General features: G+C 46.3%; 1 protein-coding gene across 2 annotated transcripts in view; it reads right to left on the bottom strand.

The window, feature by feature from the left end:
- Positions 1 to 5,703: 5,703 nt before the first annotated feature.
- Positions 5,704 to 26,292, bottom strand: part of LOC110535851 (neurogenic locus notch homolog protein 1) — a 48,964-nt gene continuing 28,375 nt past the window's right edge. The window contains exons 8-34 of one of the 2 annotated variants that reach the window (XM_021621178.3): positions 25,780 to 25,965; positions 25,455 to 25,568; positions 23,516 to 23,629; positions 23,153 to 23,386; positions 22,895 to 23,005; positions 21,966 to 22,158; positions 21,640 to 21,785; positions 21,382 to 21,495; positions 20,294 to 20,413; positions 19,982 to 20,134; positions 19,478 to 19,706; positions 18,981 to 19,182; positions 18,562 to 18,715; positions 18,206 to 18,390; positions 17,644 to 17,776; positions 16,800 to 17,057; positions 15,993 to 16,105; positions 15,256 to 15,827; positions 14,569 to 15,000; positions 14,139 to 14,287; positions 12,808 to 13,021; positions 12,341 to 12,431; positions 11,751 to 11,916; positions 10,136 to 10,434; positions 9,849 to 9,996; positions 9,479 to 9,576; positions 5,704 to 8,625 (exon numbers count right to left, since the gene is read on the bottom strand). In XM_021621178.3, coding sequence (XP_021476853.3) covers positions 7,237 to 8,625; positions 9,479 to 9,576; positions 9,849 to 9,996; positions 10,136 to 10,434; positions 11,751 to 11,916; positions 12,341 to 12,431; positions 12,808 to 13,021; positions 14,139 to 14,287; positions 14,569 to 15,000; positions 15,256 to 15,827; positions 15,993 to 16,105; positions 16,800 to 17,057; positions 17,644 to 17,776; positions 18,206 to 18,390; positions 18,562 to 18,715; positions 18,981 to 19,182; positions 19,478 to 19,706; positions 19,982 to 20,134; positions 20,294 to 20,413; positions 21,382 to 21,495; positions 21,640 to 21,785; positions 21,966 to 22,158; positions 22,895 to 23,005; positions 23,153 to 23,386; positions 23,516 to 23,629; positions 25,455 to 25,568; positions 25,780 to 25,965 — 6,317 coding nt within the window. In that variant the 3' untranslated portion in view covers positions 5,704 to 7,236. The remainder of the gene's footprint in view (positions 8,626 to 9,478; positions 9,577 to 9,848; positions 9,997 to 10,135; positions 10,435 to 11,750; positions 11,917 to 12,340; positions 12,432 to 12,807; positions 13,022 to 14,138; positions 14,288 to 14,568; positions 15,001 to 15,255; positions 15,828 to 15,992; positions 16,106 to 16,799; positions 17,058 to 17,643; positions 17,777 to 18,205; positions 18,391 to 18,561; positions 18,716 to 18,980; positions 19,183 to 19,477; positions 19,707 to 19,981; positions 20,135 to 20,293; positions 20,414 to 21,381; positions 21,496 to 21,639; positions 21,786 to 21,965; positions 22,159 to 22,894; positions 23,006 to 23,152; positions 23,387 to 23,515; positions 23,630 to 25,454; positions 25,569 to 25,779; positions 25,966 to 26,292) is intronic. The other variant, XM_021621179.3, reaches the window with a different exon arrangement.

The raw sequence follows: 26,292 nt of genomic DNA, 5'->3' as shown, positions 1-26,292 counted from the left end.
TGCTGGCTGTGGAGAGGGCTGATAAGGCAACAAAGAACCGAAACATAAACAACAAAACAGCGCTGAGGAAACCATACTATGGAAAAATCAAGCGGACTAGGGTGACATTACAGCCAAGTGTTCTAGAAGCAAGCCATGTGTACTGCATGGGAATTTCAAACGATGTTGAAATGAGCAAGGCAGCAGGGTCATTCCGCCAAACAGTTGCCATCTCAAGAATTTAAAAAATACTATAGTAAGTGCCTATTAAGTGCCAAATAAAGCAACAGGGTTGATGACTTAAATTAGGGTACTTTTGCCATTAAAATGCTCAGTCTGATCGTGTGGGGGTGCTGATAAAAATGTAAATAGATTTACATACACATCCCTGGTTAACGGATAGGATCGTCTAAACTCTATAGCTTACCCAACTTACCCATTTAAAGTAGGAGGTTACATATGCAAATAAAAGATAAGTGGTCATTGGTCAGAATAATCCGATTGTGATGTCATGCTGTGGGCCAAAAACTCCATCCCACCTGAACAGGCTGAAATTCCATCCCACCTGAACAGGCTGAAATTCCAGGTGGGTTTTTTTTCTTCAAAAAGGGTGTTAATCATTTTCACAATTTCAGAGTGTTAATTCAACCTCATAGTGTGGAAATACATCTTTTTTTAAGAACTAGCATCCCATTTTTGACTGCACTGCCCCTTTAAAACGAGGGACAGGGGTTTTTGGACCTTAAATTGATTACTAATCTCATCAAATAAATAATGATCTTCAGAAATTACCTTGTCAAAGCAACTAAATAATACAGTACCAATCAAAAGTTTGGACACACCTACTCATTCCTGGATTTTTCTTTATTTTTACTATTGTCTACAATGTAGAATAATAGTGAACACATCACAACTATGAAATAACACATTGAATCTAAAAAAGTGTTAAACAAATTAAAATATATCTAATATTTGAGATTCTTCAAAGTAGCCACCCGTTGCCTTGATAACAGCTTTGCACACTCTTGGCATTCTCTCAACCAGCTTCACCTGGAATGCTTTTCCAACAGTCTTGAAGGAGTTCCCACATATGCTTGAATGCTTGTTGGTGGCTCCTTTTCCTTCACTCTGCGGTTGAACTCATCCCAAACCATCTCAATTGGGCTGAGACTGGGTGATTGTCGAGGCCAGGGTTCTCATTTATAAAAATGTTCTTAGATTTATACTTGAACTTAGTTGTGAGATAATTTCCGACGGTGTGCTTACGTTCGATTTATAAATGATACTGAGCATAAAAAACCTTGCTTGCGCAGGTTCTAAGAAGCCCATTTGTAGCTTACGCACCTGCACCTATGATCTATACATCTGAAATTAACTTAAAAGTGACGGCACCTGAATGTGCCTTACAGTCAGTGATTTCCCCTTACAGAATGCTAGCACAAATGAGGATTTAGTCAGGAATAGCCATGGACCAAAAGAGAACAGCAAACGTTTTGGAAGACGAGACCACGGCGATGGTAGAGGAGATTGAAGACAGGCAACATGTATTATTCAGTGAACTAAATAGTGGGTTGACAAAGAAAGCCAAAACAGGTAGCTTGGGAGTGTGTCGCCGCTGCAGTGAACCAGGTGGGGCAGCAAGACAGAACTGTAGCTGATGTGAAAAAGAAATGGTCTGACCTTAAACTGCAAGGGAAAAAAAGAATAGCCATACATAACCAGCAGGAAAATCACTCACGTCAGGTCGAGACTTGGCATAGAGATAAGATCATTTCCACGTATTTGGGCTGCAATCTGAGGTGCAGTTAACTCTAATGAACTTATCCTCTGCAGCAGAGGTAACTCTGGGTCTTCCTTTCCTGTGGCGGTCCTCATGAGAGCCAGTTTCCTCATAGCGCTTGATGGTTTTTGCGACTGCGCTTTCAAAGTTCTTGAAATGTTCCAGATTGACTGACCTTCATACTCTAATGATGGACTGTCATTTCTCTTTGCTTATTTGAGCTGTTCTCGCCATAATATGGACTTGGTCTATGGACCATAATATGGTACGAGATGGGGAGGGGGGCTGGGGTAGGTGGACCTCAGGTCTCCCTACTGGAAGCCCGAGGTAGGGCGAGCGGGGGAATCTATCAAATAGCACACCTCTAAATTTGTACAATACTAATGCAATTAGTAAAATCAGTCACACTACAAAATACTACCAAATAAACCACAATTCATTCATAATACTGTGAATACAGTTGAAATCGGAAGTTTACATACACCTTAGCCAAATACATTTAAACTCAGTTTTGACACTTAATGCTAGTAAAAAATCCCCTGTCTTAGGTCAGTTAGGATCACCATGTTATTTTAAGAAGGGTGAAATGTCAGAATAATAGTAGAGAGAATGATTTATTTCAGCTTTTATTTCTTTCATCACATTCCCAGTGGGTCAGAAGTTTACATACACTCAATTAGTATTTGGTAGTATTGCCTTTAAATTGTTTAACTTGGGTCAAACGTTTCGGGTAGCGTTCCACAAGCTACCCACAATAAGTTGGGTGAATTTTGGCACATTCCTCCTGACAGAGCTGCTGTAACTGAGTCAGGTTTGTAGGCCTCCTTGCTCGCACACGCTTTTTCAGTTCTGTCCACAACTTTTCTATAGGATTGAGGTCAGGGCTTTGTGATGGCCACTCCAATACCTTGACTTTGTTGTCCTTAAGCCATTTTGCCACAACTTTGGAAGTATGCTTGGGGTCATTGTCCATTTGGAAGACCCATTTGCGACCAAGCTATAACTTCCTGACTGATGTCTTGAGATGTTGCTTCAGTATATCCACATAATTTTCCTCCTCATGATGCCATCTATTTTGTGAAGTGCACCAGTCCCTCCTGCAGCAAAGGACCCCCACAACATGATGCTGCCACCCCCATGCTTCACAGTTGGGATGGTGTTCTTCGGCTTGCAAACCTCCCCCTTTTTCCTCCAAACATAACGATGGTCATTATGGCCAAACAGTTCTATTGTTGTTTCATCAGACCAGAGGACATTTCTCCAAAAAGTACAATCTTTGTCCCCATATGCAGTTGCAAACCGTAGTCTGCCTTTTTATGGCGGTTTTGAAGCAGTGGCTTCTTCCTTGCTGAGCGGCCTTTCAGGTTATGTCGATATAGGACTCGTTTTATTGTAGATACTTTTGTACCTGTTTCCTCCAGCATCTTCACAAGGTCCATTGCTGTTGTTCTGGGATTGATTTGCACTTTTCGCACCCAAGTACGTTCATCTCTAGGAGTCAGAACGTGTCCCCTTCCTGAGCGGTATGACGGCTGCATGGTCCCATGGTGTTTATACTTGCGTACTATTGTTTGTACAGATGAATGTGGTACCGTCAGGCATTTGGAAATTGCTCCCAAGGATGAACCAGACTTGTGGAGGTCTACAATTGTTTTTCTGAGCTCTTGGCTGATTTCTTTTGATTTTCCCATGATGTCAAGCAAAGAGGCACTGAGTTTGAAGGTAGGCCTTGAAATACATCCACAGGTACACCTCCAATTGGCTTAAATGATGTCAATTAGCCCATCAGAAGGTTCTAAAGCCATGACATCATTTTTTGGAATTTTTCAAGCTGTTTAAAGGCACAGTCAACTTAGTGTATGTAAACTTCTGACCCACTGGAATTGTGATATAGTGAATTTTAAGTGAAATAATCTGTCAATAAACAATTGTTGGAAAAATGACTTGTGTCATGCACAAAGTAGATGTCCTAACCGACTTGCCAAAACTATAATTTGTTAACAAGAAATGTATGGAGTGGTTGAAAAACGAGTTTTAATGACTCCAACGTAAGTGTCACAGACATATAGTTGCATTTTATTCTGGTTTGTGCAAAATTGTTATGAATAATATAAAACCAGGCTGCACACCACCAAGTTGAATTGGTTTAGTCTTGACTCTTGGTTGACAGTGTTGGGGATGGGTAATGTAGTCTTGACTCTTGGTTGACAGTGTTAGGGGATGGGTAATGTAGTCTTGACTCTTGGTTGACAGTGTTGGGGGATGGGTAATGTAGTCTTGACTCTTGGTTGACAGTGTTGGGGGATGGGTAATGTAGTCTTGACTCTTGGTTGACAGTGTTGGGGGATGGGTAATGTAGTCTTGACTCTTGGTTGACAGTGTTGGGGATGGGTAATGTAGTCTTGACTCTTGGTTGACAGTGTTAGGGGATGGGTAATGTAGTCTTGATTCTTGGTTGACAGTGTTGGGGGATGGGTAATGTAGTCTTGACTCTTGGTTGACAGTGTTGGGGATGGGTAATGTAGTCTTGATTCTTGGTTGACAGTGTTGGGGGATGGGTAATGTAGTCTTGATTCTTGGTTGACAGTGTTGGGGGATGAGTAATGTAGTCTTGACTCTTGGTTGACAGTGTTGGGGGATGGGTAATGTAGTCTTGACTCTTGGTTGACAGTGTTCGGGGATGGGTAATGTAGTCTTGACTCTTGGTTGACAGTGTTCGGGGATGGGTAATGTAGTCTTGACTCTTGGTTGACAGTGTTCGGGGATGGGTAATGTAGTCTTGACTCTTGGTTGACAGTGTTGGGGATGGGTAATGTAGTCTTGATTCTTGGTTGACAGTGTTGGGGGATGGGTAATGTAGTCTTGACTCTTGGTTGACAGTGTTCGGGGATGGGTAATGTAGTCTTGACTCTTGGTTGACAGTGTTCGGGGATGGGTAATGTAGTCTTGATTCTTGGTTGACAGTGTTGGGGGACGGGTAATGTAGTCTTGACTCTTGGTTGACAGTGTTGGGGGATGGGTAATGTAGTCTTGATTCTTGGTTGACAGTGTTCGGGGATGGGTAATGTAGTCTTGATTCTTGGTTGACAGTGTTCGGGGATGGGTAATGTAGTCTTGACTCTTGGTTGACAGTGTTCGGGGATGGGTAATGTAGTCTTGATTCTTGGTTGACAGTGTTGGGGGATGGGTAATGTAGTCTTGACTCTTGGTTGACAGTGTTCGGGGATGGGTAATGTAGTCTTGACTCTTGGTTGACAGTGTTCGGGGATGGGTAATGTATTGATGCTCGAGTGACAAATCAACATTAATTTGTTTCTATTTGTTTTTTATTTTTTATTTTTTATATTGAGTCTTATTTTTGTATATATTTTTTATATTTATATAGTTTTAAATGTTGTGATTATTTATTTTTGATGTTCCAAATGTCTGAATAAAAATTATAGTTAGTGCAGAATGGTCCCAAATGTCTCCCTCGTTGCCAGTGTAGAGGAAGATGTGTCCAAAGCTTCTGTTCCGGTACTCATCTAGAAGGACATAGAGCATGACAATAGTCAAAAGTGGGCATGTAGGTTGGACAGAATAAGATAGGCCAGTACAAAGTGTGCGAATTGTCAATTGATGGATGCTGATTGCTCACCTGTGAGTAGGTACCGCTGCTCATAGGTGCTCATTAAGTATCAATTTGGAGAGGCACACGCACTCTCGCTCACCGTCACTGTCACTTTCTCTGTATGAGTATTATCAATCGAGTTTGATTGTGCTTGCATGGTTGCCGAGTCCATATCGGTAAACTACAGCAGGCTGGGTTTAGTAGACCAACGTTTCTATTATATTGAGATGAACTGAAAGACTTGGTATCCTTTACAAGGAGGATTTATTACCTCCAGTCAATTGATTTTCCGAAAGCAAAGATCAAAGACGCAATGATGTCTTTTATCATACGATTTTTTTGTATTTATTTTATTTTATTTTTTAAAGTCAGTCAGAGGAAGAAAAATACTTTTTATGCAAATTACAACTTTGCAGGAAGGTAACATTTTATTGCAGATACTACAGCCTAGGATTTGAATGAATAAAATTGGGAACGTATACCATTCAGAGTGTCTCACAAATTATCAGGGAAGGACACACAATAGAAACAGGACACTTCAGTCTTCCTTTTTACACAGAGTAAAAATTCATCCAACATTCGTCCAAATAGTCATCTGTGAATTATTTTGTATCACAGAAACAGTCAATAAATAATCATTTCATAAGTCCTCAATATTTCTGTTATTCTTTATCTGTAAGGGCTTAGAATATCTATATTTATGTTTGTTTGCATACATCTTTTAGACCTCTTTTCCTCAGTGATACTGAGTAAAATATATGCTCTGTATGTATATATATTTTTTAATTACTGTGGATCATTGTGAAACCTCTTATCCGAATGGCATGCTTAAGATTTTTGAAACAAAATCCTGCTTATAAGGGAAATGCATATTCATATTTACATTGAAACACGCGGCCACAGGCTCAAACAGTTGGAAGGCGATAGGTAAGTTAATTTGCAAATGTTCCCTCAGAATAACATCTGAAACATTTGGACAACCCGGCCATTTCTTGAACAACTAAAAGTAACAAGGGACACAGACTTACAGAGACTCGAGCTCAGTCTATTAACTGCCCATCTCAAAGCTTGGGTTGTGCTGTACATTACCCCACCCTACTCCCTAACCCCAACACATACACGCTCCACACACATACAAACAATCAAATCAAGAGGCTTAGCACCTAATTTAGCTGATTCTTGGTTTCGGTCAGATGACCTGTTTGAAATGTTAACATGGAAACCAGCTAATGTAGTATATATAATATTCATACATACAGCATCCCTGACCACAGATGGGAAAAATAAGCCTGACTTTTATGAACGTCGACAAATAAATGCAGTTCTTGAATTCGCTAGAGTATTTAACAAAACTCAAACACATTGAAATAACACTGGATTTAAGAATGTGCTCTATAGAATGACTTAAATCACGGTTTGTTTTTACAAGATTATACGATCTTTTTTTTAAAAATTCAACTATAAACAACATTTTGATGAAAGATAATATGAAAATTAAAAAGGCAAAATTTCTACAAAAATAAATACCCAGTGTACGTCGGAATAACTTGGTATACTGCAGACATAAGCACTACATAAAGAAAATAAACAAAGCTACAGTATGCCTATAAGTTTCACTTTCCCCTGACTATGGCCTGACACCTTGGATCCAACATTTCTGTAAGCACATGAAAACAAACGTATAAATAAGACATTAATAAATAAAAACAGAATGAATAAAACACAGGCAATTCTTACTGTTAGTATAAAAGCATTTAAAAAGATCCTTTCGGTCAAATCAGTTCGTAGCTCTGTCTTTTTGTTCTGTTTTCTCAAGAGTGCCTTTTCATACAAAAATATCAAAATCAGTCCATCTTGTCATAACTCTCTACTTGAACTGGTCAGGGATATGTCCAATCTGAGACTGCATGCTGCTGGTTGGTGGACTCGAGATGCCCTCTGACCAGTCGGACATGTTAGAATGCGGGGAGGAGCTAGACCATTGGTCGGGAGACCCGGGGGAGGGGGTTAGAAAGGGGTGGTCCGGGACCTGTAGCTGGTGGTTCGGGGTGTTGTCCATGGGGCCGGAGTAGCTGTGCTGGGAGGGAGGGGTGAGGTACTGGGTGCTGGGCAGGTTCTGGCTCATGATCTGGGTCTCCTGGGGTAGGATGGTGTGGATAGGCATGGAGCCCTGGTTCCCTGTGCCCTGCTGGAGCTCTGAGCCACTCAGCTCGCTGCTGATGAAGTTCTGGCTGATGGAATGGCCACTAGTGCCAGTGTTAGAGTTCTGGTGCTGCAGCTGGATGCTCTGTTGCTGCTGCTGGAGCTGCTGCTGCAGGTTCTGTTGGTGCTGCATCTGCTGCTGCATCTGCTGCTGGGCCTGCTGCAGAAGGTGGGGCTGTGAGGCCAGCCGGGTGTTCTGCAGGCCCTGGTAGCTCATCATCTGGGACAGGCTGGTGGTGGGGAGCCCGTTGTGGAGAGAGGTCATCATGCCTTGCTGCCCGCCCCCCTGGTGCAGACCGCCCTGCCCACCGACAGGACCAACCCTCATGGGATTGAACTGGCTGGGCTGGCCCATGCTGGCGTGCATCCTGGAGAGCCAATCACACTGGCCATTCATGCCCCCCGAGCCGTTGGAGCCTGACACAGGAAGGTGGGTGAGACGGGGCGGGAGTGGGTCGAACTGCATGTGTGCCAGCTCCTGCTTGTTGGGCATGCCCATGTGGTTGACCCCCATGTGGGGGTCGGACATCCCCTGGAGGTGGTTGAGCGACATGGACGGGGACTGCTGGAAGGGGGACGTCATCATGGGAGGAGACGCCACGTCAGAGATATAACCGTGTGGAGACTCCAGGGAGTCCACCGGGGACAGAACAGCTGAGCTATCCAGCACACTCCCTCCCTTCCCATCCTGGGAGGCTTTCTTCTTGTTCTTCATGTCCTTGCCGTCCTTGCAGCCGATGCCCTTGGCGCTGGGCTTGCGGGCCTTCTTGCCCTGGACCTTCATGCTGCCCAGGTAGCCATTGGGGGAGCAGAGGGGGGGGGACAAGGTCGTGCCCATGGAGCCTCCATGGCCATGGCTATGCACGGGTGCACTGCGGACCAGGTTGTACTCATCCATGAGACGGACAATGTCGTGGTGCATCCTCTCTTGCGCAATGTCTCGGGGCAGCCGGTCCATGTGATCAGTTATCTCGCGGTTAGCAAAGTGCTCCAGCAGAACCTTGGCCGTCTCGTAGCTTCCTTCCCGGGCAGCAAGGAACAGCGGGGTCTCCTCCTGAGGAAGACACACAGGGAGAAACATGTTTACAGTGGGCCACAGACAGACAGCTCTCTCTTGCAAAATTTCTCAGTAACCATGTTTATTTCCTTAGTTTTTATGCGAGTAAAGTCACCATATTTTTAAGAAATCACGACAGCTGTGATGGAAGTTTCGGTACAATTTGATAAACGCTGACAGATAATTTATTCGTTCGACATGGTTTTTTGTCGTTAAAAGTAATTATGCGAGAAATGGCGGTGGAAACGCCATAATAACCATCATATGGTAAACTCGGAGTCACGGGATGATATGGTTTATGGTCCTCCCACTATGACCCGGGAAAGCCTGCAGTTTATTCGGCTACAGATGAAATAAGTTCTGATGAACTTCACAGGGTGGTGAACGTGCACGGTGATGAACTTGATGCTCCTTTCCAATAAATATCGAGGATCTTATTTTAGTGACATGATTATTGATGCTTGACTGCCGTTTGACAAATACAAATATTCTCGCTCTAATCCATAATAATGTCATCATGTAGACTGGCCTACCCACACTGTATCTGGGAGCTGTTGACTAAGAGCGCATGTGTCAAAACCAGATGAGGCACACTTGCTATTTAACGCAACAGTTTTTGTGACAGAACTATCGGTAGAGTTGAAAATGCGATGGAAACACACTGAACTTCCGATTTTTATTCGGTCGATGAAAAAGTAGTGTACATTTGTGTGCACTACGTCATCACGCAATTGGATGGGAACCTAGCTACTGAGAATAACCTGCATGAATAAAGGTTCAATAAAAAGGTATGTAGCTTATGGAGGCAGCTTCTTCTATGGTGTCTTATCAGGCGGAAGAGATGCCTTACCTTGTTGTTCTGCATGTCCTTGTTGGCGCCGTTCTTCAGTAGTACGATAGCTGCTTCCACGTTGTTCACCGCTGCTGCCCAGTGCAGAGCAGATTTGCCTTTGTGAAAGAAAGCGGGAGAGACAAACGTTCAGTTCACATCAAGCCATGCCTGTCTACACTGACCTAAAGAAACCGGACTATCATTTCTTTCCAAACCCCACATTATTTCAACATTTTGTAAAATATTTTTTATTTTATTTGATTCTGCCCATTTCTAATGACAAATGTAATGTTTGATGGATCGAAAGTGCTCCACTATAGCTCTGGTTGAAAAAGTACGATGAGGCCAAGGAGCCGATAGAGACACAACAGTGACATAAGAGCCCTACCGAAGTCATCGATAGCGTTGACGTCAGCGTGGCAGTTGATGAGCTCCTCCACCATGCCCTCCACTGCCAGGCGGGCTGCCAGGATCAGAGGGGTGGTGCCATCGTGCATGCGGGCATCCAGGTCTGTGGCACGATTCCTGATCAAAATCTACAGGAAGACACGAGCTGGTTAACCTTGTATGAGATTATCTGTAGAGATGCTAAGGAAGAAAGGTCACATTGCCAATCCAATACAGTAGATCTCTTTGCTACTCAAAACCACAAATGAGTCTGCATTTGACCCTAACCTGGAAGACGCCCTGAGCGTCGGCAGCCACGGCAGCATGTAGCGGGGTCTTGCCCATGTTGTCCTGGATGTTGGCATCTGCACTGGCCTCCAGCAGACGCTTGGCAGCGTCGGAGCGGGCGTAGCGGGCAGCGAGATGGAGGGCGGTCTCCCCCGTGCGGTCCGTCTGACTGTGGAGTTTGGCACCCTGGTAGATGAAATCATTGATCACGTTGGCAGAGGCGTCTTCCTCCTCCTCGCTGTTGCCGGTTTCCAGACCTCCACCACTGCAGGAGGCGATCATCAGGGGGGTGAAGCCATCTGGGCAGAGGGAGGGAGAGACCATACTTTAGGACCAGGGGAGTTGACTATACCTCAGCATTGGCAGTCAGTGCACTAGTGCAGGGTCAGCATGAGACGGAGCCCAGTTCCTGGTACAAACGGTAAGAGTCAGTACTTCAAAGCACAAGGAAGATCAAAACAAAGCAACAAACAAATCGAATGTGGATTTGATGCGTTTGCCTGTGTGTATCATCACCACTCTTTTCGATAACGGATTCTGATCAAGCCCGACGTTGGGGAGCTTGGGGAAACGGGCCAGGCTATGTGAAACCTAGACAGCTGGAAAACTGAGCATTATCATCTCTGAGGGGAGGCTCAGCCAGTCGACCTGGATGGTTTTCTCCTCTTCAAAAGAATAGCGAGCCCCAGATCTCACAGATTCAATTCGGGCTCATTGATCGGTTAGGGAGAGAAAACGTGTGTGTGCTGTGCTTTAGTTCGAGGAGCATGTTACTGCTGATTTTCTTAAAATACTCTTCAGGGGGCTTGACACTTAATAAAAGGGTGTTCTTGTATTTTGGCCCGTTATTGGTTTTATTAATAAAGCATATGAAGAGATAGGCCTATTAGTGGTCCGATGATGAATGTAAGCAGGAAGGGAGTTTTCCCCTGGGCTCAGGGCTTCTAGCCGCATGCTTTGATCTGGATCCCCTTACCCCTGAGGACACAGGGCTTTAGCTACTCCTACACACACACACACAGAATCTTGCCATTGCTCACTCAGTCAGAGGTGTAAATCAATCAACTAATAACTGAGGCAGAAAAATACCTTAAAATATGACCATAAGTTTAGTTTGACGTCTATACAAAGCAAGATGTTAAGGTAATATAATTCAATTGAATAGGAATACATATTTTGGGAGTAATACAAATGATTAGAATGATCATATTTAAATACTTTTTTTTCCTTCAATATTTGTATCCACATTTTTCCTGACACTTCTGATGACATAATTACGAAGACCTCTCATCTCTCCTTTTCTAACTCTACACCAGTACTGACAACTGAAATGTGACCCCCAAAAAATACTTTGTACATGACCTCTGCACCGTAAATATAAAAGTAGCTGGGGCAAAATACAACAAGTCCTACACACCTGATACACACCGAATTAAATACATACATTCTATATTCACCAAAAATAATACAATTTCATGAAATGTAATAATCAACTCAATCCTTGTCAGTAGACATTGAGGTATAAAAAAAAAAAATTCTCCCCAAAATCAGTCAAATTCACAGCTAAAATCTGTCTTAATTTCCCTAACGATGAAACGAGTGGCTGTAAACACACCTGGTCCCCGTACGTTGACGTCCATGCAGTCGTTCTCAATCTCCCCCTGAGGAGGTGTGGGGGCGATGGAGGGGATACGGAGATCAGCCGCGTCCAGGTGCTGCTGGGTCCACTGGCGGTGGTCCGTCTGGTCGTCCAGGTCCAGCATCGCCTGCTCCTCAAACTGCTGGAACCAGACCCAGGGGTGGACGGACAATCAGTTAGCTCACACCGCATCCAAAGCCTTTCATCTCAAACCTAGTTGAAAACTAAGGTTTAATTAACCGACTTTTATATATTCAAATGCTGACATTCTGGACAATAAAACCAAAAACCAACACAAAGGAGACTCTACATTTTCAATATCTTAATATTAAATTAAAGCAAATTCAATTCAATAGCCTATGTAAATGTATACATCTTGAAACTAAACTGGAATCAAGTGATATTTGAAGGCTATTATCAGTGATGAAGAAGAGAAAATCCTGAAGATATACTCTTCATATATTTCTTTAGGTATTTCTTATGAAGTCCATGTTCTACTCTTATTCCTGTCTTTCCCTCCAACAGTAGGTCCCAATGCCAGTATGTGGTGTCCTTAGACTCCTTACCCTAAAGCGCTTGGCGTCTGAAGGCTCCTCTTCTCCCCATTCATTCTGGTTGTTGTCCATCAGTGATATGTCCAAGGAATTTTTCAGTGGCCTGTGGTCAGACAGAAATCCCATTGAAAATCCGGATGCAGCACGTGAGCTAGCCAACTATCCCAGCTGAGCCCTCTTCCTCAGTGGCAGCGCACCAACACCGAAACAAAAGCATTGATTGAGCCCCTCCATCCTGTCTCGTCCCACCACTATCGCCCAGACAAGTCAATTAATGCGCCCGTTACCTAAACCTGCTGCAACATTATCATTAATGATCCGAACCGTTCCCCCCTCTTTCTAATCGCCAACTACACCCCTCAGCCCCAAAAACTCTCGTTACCGCTCCACACCCTGCTACGACCAAATCCACGAAAAAACAAACTGTGACCCATGGTGGGAAAACAATGTGGTGCCGCATGGAAACCCGGGAAACTTACTTCAATCCCACCGAATCCTCCCCGACGGGCTCCCTCCTCTTCTTCTTGTTGGGCTCACTGGTCTTGAAGCCCTCCGGCAACCACAATTGGCCGTGCTCGCGACGACGCTTCCGTGAGGCGACCATCCCCACGCCTGCGAAGGCCAGGAGAGCCAGTCCGGCTAGGACCACGTAGATGGGATAGAGCTCCGACGGAAGCTGGGGGTCAACCTCACCTGGAGGGGAAAGGGACAACATGGTAAGGCGGACAGCAGCGGAGCCTGAGAACCCAGATAGGCAGGCAGGCAGGCGTTGGGTTGGTCGCAGGACTGCTAGTCCAGCTCCTCTAGTCTAGTGAAACGCCCTCCTGGAGCCTGGTCCTAGTTGTCCATGGCCAGAGCTATAACGGGAAGGAGGAGCGCCGTTTGTAAAACAAGGTTGGTCCTATTCTGTAATCATCAGAATTGCTAACCACTTCTCATCAAATAGAGCTAGAGATAAAATAAAATATACAAAAAAAACCACCTCCTCTCCCCTCTCAGCCCAGGGTGCCAGGAGACAACTCTACCATTTCTTCTTTAAGGGGAAAAAAAGGGAGGGATTAATGAACTTCAAATTACTGCACGCGCTTTAAGCTGTAAAGACGAAGGATTTATTAGGATTTTCAAGATAACAAAGACTCCCAACTTCTAGCACACTCCCGATCAATTTTTCCCCTTCGCTTTTTTCCACTAACGATTTTGAAATGATAAACTCTCCCAACCCAAACCCTTAGAGATGCATTAAGTCCTGGTATTACATTCAGCGAGGTGAAGGTTGCAGCAGCCTCACACTGTGGGATGAAAAGTGTGTGTGTGTGTGTGTGTGTGTGTGTGTGTGTGTGTGTGTGTGTGTGTGTGTGTGTGTGTGTGTGTGTGTGTGTGTGTGTGTGTGTGTGTGTGTGTGTGTGTGTGTGTGTGTGTGTGTGTGTGTGTGTGTGTGTGTGTGTGTGTGTGTGCTAGAATGGTATGTGGATGGGGTAGGGGGGTGGATGAGTTGATTTACGGCAATTAACCATTTTGGAGCCTGAAGCCATTGGATTTAAACACAGACTGCTGCATTGATTGTTTAGTACATGTGATTCAAAAGTACATTTGTTTCATTGTTGAATATCAAATACACAATCAAAGAACACCCCATCATCACAGTGTGGTGTTGTAGGGTTAAGACCTAGGGGAGAAAACCTTCACCGTGTGTGTGCGGTGTCTGTCTGTCTGTCTGTGTGTGTGTGTGTGGGGGGGGGTACAGTCCCCGGCTGTTTCAGCAGTACTCTTGGCCTGGTGACTGTTAGAATGGAAGGAGATAGAAACTCACTGTGAACCGCCTCTATGATGTAGGGAACGTTGAGGTTCCCACTGGAGGCCAGGGCCCCTAGGAAGGCTGCTACGTCAGTGGCACTCTGGAAGCACTCCGTGGACTGCTGGACGCACTGGCGGTTGTCAATCTCCAGGTACACTATGGAGCTGTGGAGGACAGTCATGTGACACACGTTAGACCTGATCTAAAAACCTCAGAGAGACAAAAGGACAGCTCAGTGGTTCCTGTTCAGGGAACTAGCAGCAGTTCTTCAAACGACAGACACCAGTTTTCCAATGGAGGATTATACAACACATCGCTACCAAATAAGTGGAAGGGCAGTTCACACAGAAACTAGCTCGACTTCCACGTAAATGGGAGGTTCGCATGCAAAATTCCATTGAAATCCAGATTCCAAATGACGATTGTTCCCGAACATTTGTCTCACCCTTTGATCTGCATGGGGTCCAGCTCCCTGCGTCTGCGGCTGCTTCCATTGGCTATAGTATACATGCTGTTCTTCATGGAGCTGAGAACGGTGTCAGGGATCTCTGTCCAGCCCACCGAGCGCTTCGTGTTGTGTTTCTTCAGCTCCTGCTCACTGCCGTAGTACGGGTAGATCATGGTCTGTCCCTTAGCGTCCTGCTGGAACACCACATTGGTGTGGATCACGCGGCTCAGCTCGCGCAGGAAGCCAAGCGAGTTGTTCCGGAGCTGGTCGGGCATGATGTGGACCACGATGACCAGGCGGCCCACCGCCAGCTTCTCTGGCATGTTGTTGGCACAGTCCAGACCGTCCCACTCACACTCTGCATTGTTGCAGCCCTGGTCACAGTGGCCGTCCGCATAGTGGTCTTTACAGTACTGGTCGTACAGAGGACTGGAGGGACAAGAGGAAATAGTATTATTCAGTATGGCTTTTAATGGGATCGTATTATTTCAAAAGAAAGCTCAGACTGTTATTCAGGCCTTGAACTGCTACTCAGACTTGATGCATTATCTACAGCATTAGCTGAATCGGGTGAGTTATAGTAGGTCTGGAGCAGAACCCTGCATAGCCAGTAGGTCTCAAGGTGGATTGGCCTCCCCTTATTGAGTATTGTATTCAGCCCCTGATGGCAAGCGTCTCACTCACTTGCACTGGCCCTCCAGGTTCTGACAGTCAAAGCCGTCGTAGAGACAGCCGGCGTTGTTGCACTGCTCGTCACACTTCCCGTCGTTGAAGTAGCGCCAGCACTGCAGGGACGACGTGCAGTTCTTCCACGGGTCGTTGAAGTTGAGCGAGCAGTCGCCCCCGTCCCAGCCACACGCGTGGTTGTTACACAACATATCACAGAACTTGTTCCCCTTCGTTTCCTCACACTGGGGGATCTCACAGCTCACCTCCACCTCCGGCGGGGGGGTGATGTCACGGCCGAACCCGCCCAGGAAGCTGTAGTCCAGGATGTGACATAGCAGGCCGTTGAAGTTGGTGGGGCAGACGCAGTGGTAGTACGGAGCCTCTGAGCTGTACTCACAGGTTCCCCCGTTGTAGCAAAGGTTGGTGTTACAAGGGTTGTCTGTGGGGTATTCACACTCTGGCCCCGTGAACGAGGAGGTACAGAGACACTTTGGGTTCTTGTGCCCGGAGACGCAGGTGCCACCGTTACGACAGTGAAGATTGCCACAGGAGTGGGCATCGTACTCACAGGTGGAGCCAGTGTAGCCCTGTAGAGGGGAAGGAGAGGAAACGTGTCAATGTAGTAATACTATTTATTAAACACATTACAGCATGTTGAATGAATGAAAACGGTGCAACACATCTGCTGGATGTCTCTTATCCGGTGTCTTTGGCAGAACTATGGCCGCAGCCGTGGTTGTGCGGGAACTTACAGGTGGACACTTGCAGATGAAGCCGTGAGGAGTGTTGCTGGCTACGGCACATGTCCCTCCGTTACGACAGGGTTTGCCCTTACAGCCGTCAAACACCGTGTCACAATGCTCTCCTGTAGGGTCACAGAGAGAGATGGTCACATCAAGGACATGAAACGTTCCTTTATCAATAAGCCAATCACAGGTTAACGTTTGATGCCATGGAGCAGGAGTCTCCGACCCTGTTCCTGGAGAGTTACCCTCCTGTAGGTTTTCACTCCAACCCTGTTCCTGGAGAGTTACCCTCCTGTAGGTTTTCACTCCAACCCTGTTCCTGGAGAGTTACCCTCCTGTAGGTTTTCACTCCAACCCTGTTCCTGGAGAGTTACCCTCCTGTAGGTTTTCACTCCAACCCTGTTCCTGGAGAGTTACCCTCCTGTAGGTTTTCACTCCAACCCCAGGTGTAACTAAGGCAGTTCAGCTTATCAACCAGTTAATTATTGGAATCAGGTCTGCTAGAGTAGGGTTGGAGCGAAAACCAACAGGAAGGTAGCTCTCCATGAACAGCGTTAGAGAGTCCTGCCATATGGGGTAAACACTTATCATTTGGGACTATATACTACAGAACAAATGATAAGGTCATTTTTTTGTTGTTGACATTTCTCATGCAAGTCCAAGGTGATTCGTCTCGAAAAAAGACTAGTCTTTGCTTTCCCATACTCAACCCCATGAAATAACTGTAATTAACATGAAACTAAACCCAACCCTGCGCTGCAGTCACTCTCCAGCCTGGTCCATCACATCACCCTCCTGCACGTTAAATGTTACCTGTGTATCCAGTACGGCAATCGCAGCGGTAGTTGTTGGTGAGCTGGACGCAGTTGTGTGTCCCGCGGGGGTCACATGGGTTGGACAGGCACTCGTTGACGTCCCCCTCACAGCGCTCCCCTACGTAACCGGCGGGACAGATACAGTGGTAACCTCCCACCCTGTCAACACACTTCCCCTTGTTGAAGCACTTGGGCTCGTTGGTGACTTGGTCTGTGAAGGGGTTGCAGTCGTCTATGTTGATCTCACAGTGAACGCCTGAGAGGTGGAGGTCAGGAGGAAGAGGGGAGGAACAGTCAGCCTAAACACAACCTAAATCCTACGACCTGCAATGGGGCAATACACATTTGAATGTACAGTTTTGTGGTGTTTTCTCTTGTTTGCTCCCTATGTAACCACACTTTTTGGGGGGCAACATTCATTTCAACAGTACTTCAGCTGACCAACAAGAAACACACCCTTTATGTCCAGGAGATAAATCAATCCTGCATTTGACGGGGAGGAGAGTTTCAGACATGTGCTGGACACTGTTAAGCCCTAATTAATGAAGTGTGGTGGATTTGAGAGAGGTAGGTAGAGAGAGAGAGAGACAAAGAGTGGGAGTACAGAGAGGAACAGAGGAGACCAGAGGAGTGAGGGATAGAGAGTAAGAGAGAGTGGGAGGGTGGAGAGGAACAGAGGAGACCAGAGGAGTGAGGGATAGAGAGTAAGAGAGAGTGGGAGTACAGAGAAAAGCAGAGGAGAGGAGAGAGGGATAGAGAAAGAGGGAGAAGAGACCAGAGGAGAGGATGTAGGGAAGAAGGAGGGAGATGGTGTGTGTGGAGGTGGGTGGCGGGGCTCTGACCTTGGGTTCCCCTGGGACAGGAGCATTTGTAGGTATTGATCAGGTCAATGCAGGTGCCCCCGTTCTGGCACGGCTGGGAGAAACACTCATTGATCTCGTTGGAGCAATTCGTCCCGACGTATCCTGCCACGCACTGAGAGAGGAGAGAAAAAGCCAAACCAAACGACTGACATGAAACAAGGCCGTTTCTGTTTACCTGGCTGTTTTTTGCCAGTTTTCCACACAGGTCAGCAAATTCTCCTTCCTCAGAGATCTCCACAAATGAGCAGTGTGTTGGTCTGTTAATAAACAGCCTTCACCAGTCTAGGTTTAATAGGGAGAATCACTTAGAAAGGACACCAACACACTTATTTACACGACCCAAAAACGTGACGATCATTTCAAAAAGTGAGAATATCTGACAATGTTTCAGACCAGGAAACACTTTAAAATAAACATTTCTGGAGGCGTAGAATCCCTGTTCAGGTAGGTATCGGTTCACCATTAGGTCACATTTGTTATGCGTTTCACCCAGGGCCGGAGAAATAAGTGGAGAGTGCTGTGTTCCTAGTGAGCAGCCTACCTTGCAGGAGTACCCTCCTAGGAAGTCAGTGCAGGTGGCTCCGTTCTGACAGGGGTTGGGGGTGCACTCATCCACCTGCTCCTCACAGTAGCTGCCTGTGTAACCCGCCTGGCAGTGGCAGTAGTGGGTGTTCCCCGCGTCCAGACACTGGCCTGAGTTACGACACAGAGCAACTACCTCCACACCTGGAGGCGGGAGGGCAGAGAGAGGGAGAATAGCCAAGTGTTTATGTTACAGGTGTGAGATTGATACTAACACAACAACAACAACAACAACAACACATCCAACCTCATACATGCAGGCGTTCACGCACACGCACACACAACACACACCCTCCTTCACACTCCCAGTGTTACCTCTTTGTTTGGCAGCCACCTCGCAGGAGACGCTTGGCACATCGCAGTAGAGCCCTGTCCAGCCGGTCTGGCACTCACAGCTGTAAGTGGTGCCAGTCTGCCAACAGGTGCCCCCGTTCTTACAGGGAGACGAGTCACACCAGCGTACCAGATTCTGCGGAGAAACAGACACACCATAGACACAGTTAGTCACTAGGTGAGTAGACAGGTGGAAGTGACTGGAAATGTGCACGGTTGTTTCACAGCTACAGACATCATTATAGCTGACGTTTGTAGTGCGCGTTAACTTAAACGTATTCATACCACCTCTGTTCAGCCAAGTATTTGATTCCTAAAAGCAAATTTTATTTGACAATAGCAACATGGTATATTGCCTACAGCCAGTATGAAGTCAAATTTTTACTGGGCCTACACTGTACCTGGCAGTTGAGTCCAATGTAGCCCTGGGGACAAGTACACTTGTAGGTGCCATAGCTGTCCTGGCAGGTGCCTCCGTTCAGGCAGGGCCTGGAGTCACACTCGTTGATGTCGTGTTGGCAGTAGCTGCCAGTGAAGCCAGGTGGGCACAGGCAGGTGTAAGTGTTGATGCCGTCCAGACACGTGCCACCGTTGAAACAAGAGCTGGGGATAAAAGACCGTCAAAACATCAATCAAGCAATACCAGGCGTATCACGTGAAAGCCGGGTTGAATGTTTTTATTCGGCCAAATTAGTAAAGTGACTTAGTAAGTGTGAACTTCTTGGGTTATAACAGGAGAGTCATTTAGTGTTATTAAACTTTCCGCCACAGGGGGCAGAAGTGGACAGGAGAAAAAAAAGAGGTAGGTCAAAGTGATATTCATCGTTTGTGACAGAGACGCAACAGGCCATGTGACGAAGATAAGACAGAAAGAAATAGGAGTCCGAGCTCTCTTCACCTCTCAGTGCAGTCAGGTGTGTTGTTCTCACAGTGTATCCCACTGAAGCCAGAGGGACAGGTGCAGGTGTAGCTGTTGACACAGTCTGTACAGTTGGCTCCATTCTTACATGGGTTACTGTCGCACTCATTGATGTCCTCCTCACACTTAGTGCCACGGAAACCAGGCAGGCAGGTGCACACAAAGTTGTCCACTTCGTCCCGGCAGAAACCTCCATTGCTGCAGGGGTCTAAGGACGAGAGCAAGGAGGGAGAAAAGTTAGCTGATAGCTTAGCACACTGGCTGCGGCTCAATAGTCTCGATTAGCTTCCTTTCTTGTATTTTTTTTTCTCCCCCCACTGATCACAAGGCAGATGTTATAGAGATATGTAGTTTTTAACTTATCAGTCATAAATAAAAGAGCCAAGGAGAGGGAACAACTTTAGAGTATTGAGACATGGCCACTGTCTCATATCCACCTGTTTTCATGAGGAAGTCATGAAGATGAGAGGAAAGGAGACTTACTGGGCTTGCAGTCGTCAATGTTGGTCTCGCAGTTGCGGCCAGCGTAGCCGGCCTTGCAGCCACAGCGGTAGTTGCCTTTGGTGTTCTCGCAGGTGGCCCCATTGAGACAGGGGTTCTTCACACACTCGTTAATGTCCACCTCACAGGTCTGGCCTATAGAGGGTAGGGAAGAGGAGGGAGGGGCGAGGCTTACTACACATACATCACTGAGATCGTTTGCCCATTTTTTTTAAAGATATTTTGTCTATTTTCATATATGTATATAAATGCATAAGAATGACACAATCTACTTTTAAGATATTGCTCCCACACCTTGCCAGCCCTCTGGACACACACAGGAGAAGTTCTCGTAGTCCTCAGACTCCTGACACACACCTGCGTTCTTGCAGGGTTTGGTGCTGCAGGGTGCCAGCAGGGTCTCACAGTTCTCACCTATTACACACACACACACACACACACACACACACACACACACACACACACACACACACACACACACACACACACACACACACACACACACACACACACACACACACACACACACACACACACACACACACACACACACACACACACACACACACACACACACACACACACACACACACAAACTTTTAGATAATGGACATTAACTATGCTCAATATTAAAATTCTCATATTATTATCATGTCTAATACTACTGTTTGTCGGAACCAGAGTATCATGACAAGAAGTAGTGGGTGTCTGGATAGACCGCCCTACGTAGATAATGCTTTCATTGGACATTTAAACACTTCATTCAGGAGGACATCAGGAGGCTTCTTGCCCACAGTGTAAAGCTCTGTGAGTGTTCGAGAGCAGAGCTGTTTGGGCCTGCGGAGACAATTCCCTTTCTGTTTTCACGGTACCCGGCGCGGACAGGAAGCAGGCTGACGTTTCCTGCTATTGTCAAGGCATTTGCTGTTCTGTGAGACAGGAAGTCTGCAAACAGGAAATGTGTCAAGCAGCCGGGTCGTTCGTTCCCAACCCCTATTATTTCAGGTCCCAACGCTGTGTGAATTTTTCCAAAAAGACGGAGAATAAATAACAAATGTGCCCAAAGGCAGTCCATCATTATCTGTTTTTTCAAATAATACAAGAAGGGAGGAAAGGAAAGGACGTGAGGACTGCTGAAAAATATTGTGCTGTTATCAGGGACACTTGCGAAGTTGTCATGGCGGGCCAACGTCAACACACCAGACGCTGGAGTCTTTTAGCCAAGAGGAAGGATTGCTGCTGAACTTTCATCGACAGCTTGGTCTTTCCAGAGCATGTTTTTCCTGTATGTCCAATGCCCCACAGCAAGGGAATAGAAAACAGCACACTTAGACAGACAGACACTCAGACAAATATTTCACAATAGACAAATATGTTCATACCGGTGTATGGGAGTAGACAGTTGCACTTGTAGCCAGCGACATCATCGATGCAGGTCCCTTGGTTCAGACAGGGATTGGAGGCACATTCGTTGATGTTCGTCTGACAACTTGGACCTGGAATCGAAAGGTCAAGAAGATATGTAGCACATGAGTTGGAGTTTGAGTCAGGGTCAAATAGATAAAAACAGTACAATGTATTGATGGTGGGAGTGCGATCTAGACGACCACACACACAAAGACACACACACGCTAACTCACCAGTGAAGCCCACTCTACATGAGCAGACGTATCCGCTGGTCATATCCTTGCAGGTGCCTCCGTTCATGCAGGGGTTGGACTCACACTCGTTGTTGTTGATGTCACAGTTCTTGCCACTCCAGCCATTGTCACACAGACAGTTGTAACTAAGGATAAGATGGAAAAGCTCAGTATTAGAGAAACATACATTATCTTTCACTTTGATACTGTATATTCATAGTTCCATACCATACATGTAGGGAAGATTTCTAGATGTAAATTAAACACAACTATGTCATTTCCTTCAGAGGAGGAGCCATGGAGACAGATGAAAGAGGCAGACTCACCCGTTGACCTTGTCTTGACAGTGGCCATGGATACAGGGGTTGCTAAGGCACTCGTTGACCTGGAAGAAGCAGGTGGTGTCATGGTAACCCTCCGGGCACAAACAGGTGAAGCTGTTGATGCCATCGATGCAGGTGCCACCATTGTGACACGGGTTGAGGTCACACTCATCAATGTTGATGTTGCACATGGTCCCTGTGAAGTAGAACCCATGAACATGTTTACTTCTCCGACCCCTCGTATGGTAGCATCTCAACTTTATACCACTAGGAACGTTTATGGTTTACAAGCGCATGAAATTGGTTTAACAAAAATGATACAAATGAATAATGCTTTATGGTTAGACCTAACATAATATTATTTTGTAGTCTTTGGAGTTTGGACTTTGGTTAGATTTTTATGAAGATATCATTTTGAAGTAAAACACAAGGCACAACCCATACTACACCAGACAATGGACCACACAATGGGCTCTATGTCCCCAAAGTAAATGCATCCATCTCGAGAAACATGGGGTTTTTAAGTCTGCTTTTGTCGGCCAATTGAAGCTCTGCAGCCATTCAGCATAGACCAACTTCTGCCCCTTTTAAAAGATCAACTTTCAGGAATCTTTCAGGGGATCTTTTCTCCTGTGAAATCCCCCGGTGGGTGTTGGTCCTTTCGGGGCCTGGCGAGAGAGGCCAGCTTGTGTGTCTAGGCAGCAGGTTGGGGACAGGGAGGGGCTGGAAAGTGACACCGCCACGGAAGGCCTCAAAAGGAGTGCGTTCGCTCACCATCTGTTACCCCTCCCTCTCTTCCATCCCTTCATGCTGCCCCCTACGCCCTTGTTGTCCTCCCCTCGCCTGAGGTCTGAATAGGAAAACACGAAAACACGCACGGCAGTAGGAGTACCCCCTTCAAGTCTCCACCTGGGTTGCCACAGTCTACTTACCGCTGTAGCCGGGCTCGCAGGCACACTCGTAGCCGTTGATCTTGTCGAGGCATGTCCCGTAGTCACATGGCTTGCTCTTGCAGTCGTCCAGGTTGACTTCACAGTTTATACCTAAGGGGCAAAGAAATTAGCATCAAAGTTTCTATAATTACATTTTCACAGATGAAAGTACATCTGGATGATTTTATTGTGAAGGCCAATTTTGAGTTAAGAGGATAAGTATTTTAGTGTGTGTGTGTGTGTGTGTGTGTGTCTGACCTGTGGTGCCCTTGGGGCAGGTGCAGATATAGGAGTTCTCGCGGTCCTGGCAGATGCCTCCGTTCCGACAGGGCTGACTCAGACACTCATTAATGTTGGTCTCGCACAACCGGCCCATGTAACCAGGGCGACAGTAACAGGTGAAGGAGGCCAGGCCGTCTTTACAGGTACCATAGTGACAGGGGGCTGAGAAACACTCATTGATGTCAGTCTCACAGTGTTGCCCCGTGTAACCTGGTGGAAAGAGAAGAAATTGGTCACTGTCTCATTTCTCCCCATTTGATTCAGGATGCATAAAATATTCAATCAGTGTTGGTAGATTTTTTCAAATCTTTATTGTTGCTTTGTTGCTGCTTTGTATACCTTCAGTGCAATCACAGGTGTACTTGTTGGGGCCGTCCGTGCACTTGGCGCCATTCTTGCAAGGCGTGCTGGCGCACTCGTCAATGTCTATCTGGCAGAGATTCCCAGCAAAGCCTAGAAAAACAAGATGGGGTGGGGGTGAGTTTGTGTGCACGTACGTGTGTGTGTGTGTGGGGGGGGGTCCAAACTCTTCCCACTCTTGCCCTGGAACATACATTATGAGAGCCCGCAACGACAGAGGTGGCTGCAGATTAATCAACATCTCCGCCGTACTACAAGCTTTCTGTTTTCTTTTATTTCTACTCCTTTTCACCACTTCTCCCCCAAAAAAACTGCATCTGGGAAAAGGGGGTATAAAAAGAAGGGGCGAAAAACTTCCAAGGCCTCATGACCAGGGGTGAGAGACAAAGGGGGGACTGTCTGCTCAATGCAACGCGAAGCCGAGCCGGTTGCCTCTTTTGTCCCCCAAAACTTTTCCATCACAATGTGCATTCTCCCGTCTTGCCCCTCTCCCCGCCCGCCGCGCCCAAAAGGGCCAGCTTGACCTCTGAACTCAGCTATTCAAATCCATCGTCATTCAAAAAAATCAACCAGCAGGCTCCCATTTTTCTCTAGTTATTCTAATCTGTTTTAGTTTGTTTCCTCTTCCAACTTCTGTTGCTGGAGCACATTTACATTCTAAGCGGAAAGAAGATGGATTCTGTTTGATAAAGAGATTAAGAGACCCCCCCCCCCCCTCTATTGGAACACAGGGGGGGTCTAAGCCAAGCAGCCAGCCAGACATCCCAGTGGTCACTAACCCAGATAGGAAGTGGCTACATGTCTAGCTGTTTGCTCTGCTCCCAGTGGATTTTCCCATTCACAACACAGAGTCCCTTTCGCTTTAGACTGCCCATGCTAACGTTACCTCACACACATCCCAGAGAGGAGATTTATCCCAGGCTCCTGGAATCAGACATTTCAAACCGCCCCAGTGGGGTTTCCATGGAGATGGTGTGTACAGAAATGAAAGGAGAGGACCCTACCCTACCCCAGCCTGGGCTTACACAGGAACAAATTTACATCTCAAGAAGGCAATTCCCCTCTCTCCCCCCCTTAGAGCATAACCGTCTATGTGTCTCAGTCCCCTCCAGTACCCCAACACCGCCTCCTACCCCTTCCACTTTCACCACAGTCTCATTCAGGCCTCTCTCCTGCCCTGTCCCATATACATGGGGGGGCTTTTCAGAAGCTAAGCTCTTGTGTTCTCTGCTGTACCTCCCTACAATTAATTCCTCAGCTTCCTAACTGCACTTTCTCAACACAAGGAGCCTCCTGCCTTTCTCTCTGAACGGTCTTTGATCCGAACCGACTGAGAACTGCACTATTTTGTTCCAGAAATACTTCCAGCCCAGTAGCTCTGGTGAAAGAATGAAAACAAAAACGCATTTTAGAGGGTGAGAAACTTTCCTCTGTGTCGGTTGACCTCACGTTTATCCACCAGAGCATTCCTCTGCTCACAAAACCCTCAATGTCTCTTGTCACATAGTCTAACCCCACTGGAACCTCTGGAGAAATACCTCATAAAATTATCTAAATTCAAAACTTTACTACACACAAAACTGAAAGCTCACAACAGCTTCTCCAACTATACAGAAATTCAATACGCGGAAACACAACACTATTTCAGCTGCTATTCTTATTCCTTCTTTCCTTAGTTCTCAATTAACGTTCTTGTAGCTAGCTACATCCAAACCAAGTTGAACTGCACACTCATCAGAGTTGAGAGTAAAAACTTGTTCAAAGTGTCAACTTCCTCATGGATTTTCCTCCTCGTCGGGAGCAGGCCTGGTAAAGCCTGCCTGAGGCAAGGATTAGAGTCTGCCTCCCGCGCCCGTCCTGTCCGGGGGAGGGGGGGTGATCGACCCCCCTCCTCCCGCTACGACGCACCGGGGCTCACCTGTGGGGCACTGGCAGTGGAAGGTGTTGATCTTGTCGATACACTTCCCATTGTTTAGGCAGGGGTTGTTGGCGCACTCGTCCGTATTGATCTGGCAGAACAGTCCCTCATAGCCTTTAACCAATTAGCAAGGGAAACAAGGCCTGGTTAGTTAGTCAGTGTACAGTAACATTGCCAAATTTCCTGACTTTACAGCTATTATGTTTAGAGTGTGGTCACCCTTTTGATTAAAAAGGTGTCTTTAAACTTGCTAGCAAGAAGAACTTATACTGATGTTGGTAATTAACTGTGTGTGTGTGTGTGTGTGTGTGTGTGTGTGTGTTACCTGGCATACAGATGCAGTGGAAGCCTCCTATCTGGTCGAGGCAGGTGGCTTCGTTCTGGCAGGGGTTGGAGAGGCACTCGTTGATGTCGTGTTCACAGCGAGCCCCAGAGAAACCGGGCTGACACTTACACTGGAACGATCCCTTGGTGTTCAGGCACTTCCCTCCGTGCTCACAGGGGTTACCACCTAGACACAGAGCGAGAGAGAGAGAGACATGGAGTGTACCTTAACAAACACATTGTAGGGCGTGCTCCTTCGTGCTGCATTGTCGGAACTAGAAGCACAAGCATTTCGCTACACTCGCATTAACATCTGCTAACCATGTGTATGTGACAAATAAAATTTGATTTGATTTGATTTTGCTCTGTGGTGGTTGCTACCTGTCTGTGTCTCTGCCCTCTCTGGTGTTGAGTGATTCACATTTCCAGTTCAAACTAACCAAACCTATTCCTGTAGTGATCTAATGTGTGTTCAGATCAAATCACATTTTATTGGTCACATACACACGGTTAG

Source organism: Oncorhynchus mykiss, chromosome 11 (assembly GCF_057628025.1).
Source record: "Oncorhynchus mykiss isolate SJ-2025 chromosome 11, ASM5762802v1, whole genome shotgun sequence".
NCBI classification, from domain to species: Eukaryota; Metazoa; Chordata; class Actinopteri; order Salmoniformes; family Salmonidae; genus Oncorhynchus; species Oncorhynchus mykiss.
The sequence above is the reverse complement of the archived record's forward strand: the minus strand, read 5'-3'. Positions and strand labels throughout refer to the sequence as shown.